Raw genomic sequence first — 7,500 nt, 5'->3', positions numbered from 1 at the left:
GTTTTTCTCCTGTATGTGTCAGAATGTGCCTCTTCAGGTTTGCCTTAGTTGTGGTCTGAAATGGACAGTGAGGGCACGAAAAGGGCTTCTCCCCAGTGTGTGTGCGCATGTGAGTCCTTAGGTTTGTTGTAAAATTGGTGCTGTACGGACAGTAGGGACACTGTTGCTTCTTGGGGCCCACGTTTCCTCGCCCACCTGGCCTCTGATCGTCACCTTCCAGCCCCACCTGTAGGGGACGCCCATCTTACTCAAAAGTTTGACACAAATGGCAAAAAATTACTTAAGTTTATCAGTATCTATCTATCTATATTATATATATATATATATATATATATATATATATATATATATGTATATATATATATATAAAGGTGTGTGTGTGTGTGTGTGTGTCTGTCTCTCTTTCTCTCTCTGCATGAATGAGGGTTCACATAAGTGCAGGCACATGTGCCTTTGCTTTGTATGAATCTACTTGCCTGTGTACTTTGCAGTTTACCTGTGCATGTTTATGTCAGCAAGTGTAAATAGCTCCATTTATTTGTAGATATTCCTAGTAAGACTTTGTTAAAAATATTAATAATAAAAAATTAAATCAATAAATCAATAGAATGAACAAACAAATAAAAACAAATAATAACACAAACAAACACATCTATTTATATATATATATATATATATATATATATATATATATATATATATATATATACATATATATATATATACATATATATATATATATATATATATATATATATATATATGTACTCACACATACATACACATACACATACACATACACACACACGCACACACACGTGTATATATATACATATATACATACATACACACACACACATGTACATATACATATAAATTCATTCATACTTACATATATTCATATATATTTATGTATATCTATGTATGTTTATGATATATGTGTATGTGTATATATATGTATTATATGTATTATTTATTTATATATGTACTATATATACATATAGAGAGAGAGATACGTAATTTTTTAAATAATAATAATAATAATGAAAAATAAATAAATAAAAAGGGCATTTTCAAGCTATTGCACTCCAACCCCCAAAATGACACCCATTTATATATATATATATATATATATATATATATATATATATATATATATATATATATATATATATATATTCATATACGTACACATATATATTATTATATATATATATATATATATATATTATATCATTTCCATCATCAATATTATGATCAATATTAATATCCATAAAAATAACAATAAAAAAAAAATAATAAATAAATAAATAACAATAATAATATAAAAAATTACAATAACCATTGCAATAGCCATAACAATAACAATAATAATAATAACAATGATAATAATAATGACAATGATGATAAAATAATAATAATAATAATAGTAATAATAATAACAACAAAAATAACAATAACAGTAATAAAAATAATAATAATAATATCTAAAAATAAAAATAATAATAACAATAATAAAGATAAAAATAAATAATAATATGAATATGAATATGAATAGTAATAATTATAACAACTATTAAATCAATAACAACCATAACAATAATAATGACAATGATGATAAAAAAAAAAAAAAATAAATAAATAATAATAATAATAATAATAATAATAATAATAACAACAATAATAATAATAATAACAATAATAATTAATAATAATAATAATAATAGTAATAAAAAATAAAAAAATAATAATAATAAAAAAATAATAACAATAATAAAGATAAAAATAAATAGTAATAATAATATGAACATGAATACTAATAATAATATCAACTATCAAATTAATAATAACCATAAAAACAACAACAATAAGAATATTAACAATATTAATAATGACAATGATGTTAATGACAAAGATAATGATAATAATAATAATCCTTGTTATCATCAGCAGCAGTATCAGCAGTGTCATTATTATCACCCACAGTATCAATAATGATTAATGTTATCATCATTATCATCATCAATATTAATAATAATCATGGTATTATTGTCACCATCATCATCACTATCAACGTCATCATAAACAAACATAGAGCTCAGTTTAAATTTGGTCATTTCTTCATAAATATATTTTTCTCTATCCTTAAAAACACACACACACACACACACACACACACACACACACACACACACACACACACACACACACACACACATTGCCACTGTTTTAATATTATGTTATTTATTAAATGAATCTAACATACATCTACATATGGGTTTTCAAATGTTCATTCAGCATATTTATATCCAAACACCTATAAGGACAATATTTACAATTAAGTGTCTTAACTCCGGTGTGAGTATTTATATGCCTTTTTAAATTAGCTTTCTTGCTTGCATGAAATGGACAGTGGGGGCATGCATATGGTTTTTCTCCTGTGTGTGTGCGGATATGAACTTTCAGGTTTTCTTCCTGAATTGCCCGGAAAGGACAATACGGGCATGGAAATGGTCTCTCCCCTGTATGAGTACGTATATGTTTCTTCAAATTTGTTGTAATATTGGTGCTGTAAGGACAAGAGGGACACTGGTGAATCTTGCCGCCGGAAACGAGGCCTTTGCCAGCACTTGGGGCTCCTCTCCACATCATCATCTCACTGCTACAGTCCGCCCCTACCTGTTGAGGATGCCCAGCTTACTATGACATATATTATCATTCCAAGAACTTTTTATGTAAGATGTAATTAATTGTAATGTCTCCTTACAATTATCTTACAAAACTGAAATTTGAAGTTACTGAATATTACCCAGCTGATTATTTCAATTCTATTTTCATTTGATTCCTAATCTCTCTTATACGGTCAGTTCGCAAGAAAATTCTTAACCCACTAACGACGGGTGTCCCACATATGAGACACCCGAAAAAATAAACATTGCCGGGAGTCCTCCCAGTGTGACGCTGTATCGGGGCTCATGCACCAACACAGCAGCAGCCGCAGCCAGCACACAGGCAGAGTCTGGGCAAACCCTGCCCGCCGATTTTGTAGTTGCCCGGAATCTTTTATTTTCGGCTTCAAAATATACCCGCGTTAGTGGGTTATGTTGATTACTACTATTGTTTTCTTTTTTTTATGTTCTGGACAATGTGCAAAAACTATAAATAAAATAAACAATATTATAAATATCAGTCACACTGACTGAAATATCCTCAAATCTTTTAACTTTTTCTACCAAATTCATCCTTTGCTACAATATCTCTGTGTCGGCGTTTGCAACAAATTCCAAGTCTTGACAATCCAATATTTCTAAGGGAGAAGACAGACTTCAGTATCAATAGAAATCTCCTAAAATGAAAGCCTTCCAATCTGGTATTTTTGTTTAATGCTGAAGATAGCCCAATACTGATACAGCATTTAATGCACTGGATTGGGAAAATGGGAGGACATATTTTAGTTTTCGTGTTCCTCCTTATATCAGCCTCATTTTTGCATGAAATCAACTGATTATCTCACACAAGAGCAATACTTTCAGTTGTCCACAATCAACTATATGAATATGCAAAAGCCAGTTTAAATTAGGTTCATCAATTTTTCTTCTGATGGGTTTTGTAATATTTTGCAACCACATCCTCTGATGAAGTTTTACAATATTCCAAGTTACAAATGTGACTTATTATTAAATGACAACATTATGGTAAATTAAAAAGCACAATTAATGTTCAAATAATCAAACAAACATACAAACAAACAATTCAAGCCCACTCACACACACCTAAACATCCATGTATGACCCTGTGAACATGGGCAAGTAGGCAGGCACACAGGTAGAAACATAAAAAAAAAAAAAAAAAGGACAAAATCTAATTAAACATATAAAGAGGAAATAAGAATATATGAAGATTTTTTTTTATTCTATATGTATCTGATACAGAGCAACAAGAAGGTTACAATCCTACATCACGTAAGTTCTACAATCTTATCAGAAAAACTAAAAAAATAATTTGAGCATTATCCTATACTATGTACCTCCACTTCCTTTCTATCTTTTATATGTACTGAGCTCATGTTATGTAACAGCCATAATACAACAAATTAACCCCTTACAAAAAACAATAACTTATATAATAAATCAACAATAATCTTCATAATAAATCAAGTAACACATCTTTTTATAGGCTACAGAGCTACAACATAACCAACTAAAGTTGTAAAAAAAAATACATTTATCAATCCAGTACTTAACCCATTCATGCCAGATAACATCTCATCACATCATTGTGAATTCGGCCCAAATACCGGGTGGAAAGTATCTAAACTGCACAGAGTTGAGTCTGCACTAAGCTATATGAACTAAATAATTGTTTGCTTGTTTGGCCTGGTTATGGTCAGTGAGGATATACAGTCCCTTAGAAGTAGGCTTTATCTCTTTTTAGCCTCATTCTATATGAATGATACATGCCACTGTTAAAAGCATGGAGAATGGGGTAAATAAGTGTTTCCCATGCTTCTAATATGTCACTCAAGTGGCTGACTGCACTTGTTGCTCAGAAAGTGGCCTGGTATGGCACCAGGAAATCCTGTCATGAATTAATTACTCACAAAAGAAACCAGTACTGTACATTTCTTTTGGTTACTTTACATATGTTCAACTTGCTGGCAACTTTAAAGTAGAGAAATGGTTGGATAAAAACATAATTAAAATCATAACTTGAGCATGAAATAACAAATAAAAAATAACAAGACCAAATACAAACTATTAATTAATAATAATATTATTAATAATAATTAATAATAATAATACCCACTAATATTCAAATATATTGAGAAAACTATCTATAATTACAAACTATCTGGTATCTTTAAAAGTAAAGTCAAAACTACTCTCCATCATTCTAATTTTGGATCTAAAATGTGTAAAATAAAGCAGGGTAAACAACCAAAAAAGAATTTAGTAAAGCTTTATCAAGTCAAATTGGATTATCATTCCTCCTTGTATGATTATTTAACACATGCCTCTGCAAATTTCCTTTCTGAGAGGATAAATAGGGACAGTGAGGGCAACTGAAAGGCTTTTCCCCAGTGTGCCTTCGAATGTGTGCTTTAACAGTTTCTTTCTGTTTAGTTCTGAATGGGCAATATGGACATGAAAAAGGTTTTTCTCCTGTGTGTATGCGCATATGCTTTTTGAAATTTGTTACAATATGGGTTCTGTAGGGGCACAGGGGGCAGTGATATGTCTTGCTGCCAGAGTTGTGACTGGTCACTTCTTCTATAGATCCACTCCAGCCACTCCAATGACTCTCTCTTTCTGGGTCTACCTGTAGGGGATGTCTGTCTTACTAAGAAATTCATTTTAATGACATATTTTAATATTTGAACAGAATGTAGTTATGATAATGAAAAAAAAAAAAAAAAAAAAAAAAAAAAAAAAAAAGTTTTGTTTTGTTTTAAGCAGATAAGTTTAACCTGTGTTTATTGACCCTCAGATCCTTCCTTTCATTACATTACATAAAACACAACAGATAAAATTAATGTTAAATGTAAGATGAGTCAAACATCTCAAAAGATTTTAAAAATTACCATTCTAAAATGTACATCTACACAAATTCTACAAACCTTATAATAGCATGTAACTAATATAAAATTAATTTATGTCATTCAACAACTACACAAGGCTTTGTTATGATCAAGACCTACAGTATCTTATATTTGAGAAGCTTCCTAACATATCTCCCATCTCCTATCTTTTTAGGGCAGCAATATCTTTCTCCAAATAAAAAGGACTCTATCATATACCATTTCCTTTCCTCACTTAAAACCTTTTATAAATACCAAATTACTCTGACTTCAAATGTTTAATCTATAAAAGAAATCCAATACAAACACCAATGTACACACAAAAAAAGTAAACCACACATTCATGATTTGTTTTTGTTTTTCCAAATGTCCATATTAATAGATTAATACTACTGCAAACACAAAGTTTCAGGCAATGGAACCAAAACCATCCCTTGACCATGGACTGTACCTGCCTGTGTTCTACAATCATTTCTGCTACATTGCTCTTTAGCCACACAGATACTGCCTCCCTAGAGAATTTAAACCCATTAGAGGTGTGTGATCTATTATTTAAGGCACTCGACTTTTTAAGGATAGAACATTTTCAAAAGATATTTTGGTTGGGCTACAACAGGTTATGTTTGGAAACAATATGAGGTAATAAGGATATCATGTTGAAACTTGATGGCACTGCCTGTATTATTCTGACTAGGCTGTTCCAACTTCTTGTTTATTCTAATGACAAGGTGTGAAATGACTGAGTCAGTGATTATAAAAACCCAGTTTTATGCTTGACTATACCTATGCCATACCATGTTCTCATAACAGCTTTTTAATCTCACTCACACAAACCATAACACTGTGGCAAGAGAAAACATTACAAGGGATACATTACAGTAGGTAAAACAATCACATTACCATGGAATTACACATATACTAACCCAAACCCTTCCTTGACTGACTTCACCAAAAAATTCACCTGTTGTCAGTGAGGTAAAGCAGAACCTATAACTACATCTTTTAAGTATAGCCATAACTCTTGTTGGTCCTAATAACTAATCTTCCTGTATATATGCAATGTTTGTTGATTTAATTTCTTTTCTTTCCTTATTTTTTCAATCTATGATTGGTACCTTAATCCCATGCATTTTTTTCTGACATAAAATGAAGTTTTACTGCTGTTGCTTTACCTACAGTATCAACATTGTTATGCCAAGCCATCACATATAGAAATTTTGGTTGTAGCTGCTTTGGCCAAAGTATGCTCACAATGCTCAAATGGCCATTTGGATGATCACACAGAGGTATTTTGGTTATTTCATTACTTGTTTGCAATGCATTTCCCTTTACAGCAGGTTTTACTTACAAGAGACCCAAGAAATAAATTTTCTAGCAACTTTGCAAGGTTTGTATCTTTGAATGTATCGGCACAGTGCATCACTTTCTAGTACTGTTTAAGTTTGCCTTAAAGAATCATCAAAACCACACAAGACATGAAGAAAATCTTGGTGCCGAGATTCAGGCAAGAAACAAAGCTATCATACACATGTTGACATCCAGATCCAAGGTGTTAATCCTACCCCAAAACAGCAAACTATTAATGTATCAGTCACCCTCATTTTGCCATGGAGGGGTTCATATAATTTTTTTTTTTTTTTTTTTTTTTGACATAAAAAAAAAATAATAATAAATAAATAAATAAATGTGCGCTTCACTATCCAAAAATCTAATTTGTCAATTTCTTCCTGAAGCAGAGCAGGGTGTGGGAATATAAAGACAATATTTTAAGCCAAAAGTATATTTAGCACATATTATGAGATGCCAGTTCTACCTATCAATATGCACAAAATATTATCTGTCTTGCATTCTTTTGAAATGCAAAATTTGGTTGCACAACTTAAAAAATTAATAATAACCAAAATACATAAATGACTGATAAT

At 30.5% G+C, this 7,500-nt stretch overlaps 1 protein-coding gene across 38 annotated transcripts in view; it reads right to left on the bottom strand.

Annotated features, from left to right (window-relative positions):
• The window catches only part of LOC113817407 (protein tramtrack, alpha isoform), a 142,525-nt gene that overhangs the window by 93,497 nt on the left and 41,528 nt on the right, over nucleotides 1–7,500 (bottom strand). For 2 of the 38 annotated variants that reach the window (XM_070140918.1, XM_070140916.1), the window contains exon 6: nucleotides 3,896–5,319. The exons of 32 other annotated variants lie outside the window; for them this stretch is intronic. In XM_070140918.1, the coding sequence (XP_069997019.1) occupies nucleotides 4,969–5,319 (351 nt within the window). In that variant the 3' untranslated portion in view covers nucleotides 3,896–4,968. Of the gene's footprint in view, nucleotides 227–2,253; nucleotides 2,680–3,895; nucleotides 5,320–7,342 lie in introns of those variants that run through there. 4 more of the 38 variants (XM_070140920.1, XM_070140917.1, XM_070140921.1 and 1 more) reach the window with 3 other exon arrangements.

The sequence above is a fragment of the Penaeus vannamei genome, chromosome 27 (genome assembly GCF_042767895.1).
Source record: "Penaeus vannamei isolate JL-2024 chromosome 27, ASM4276789v1, whole genome shotgun sequence".
NCBI lineage: Eukaryota > Metazoa > Arthropoda > Malacostraca > Decapoda > Penaeidae > Penaeus > Penaeus vannamei.
This window is presented reverse-complemented; position numbering and strand designations above follow the sequence as displayed.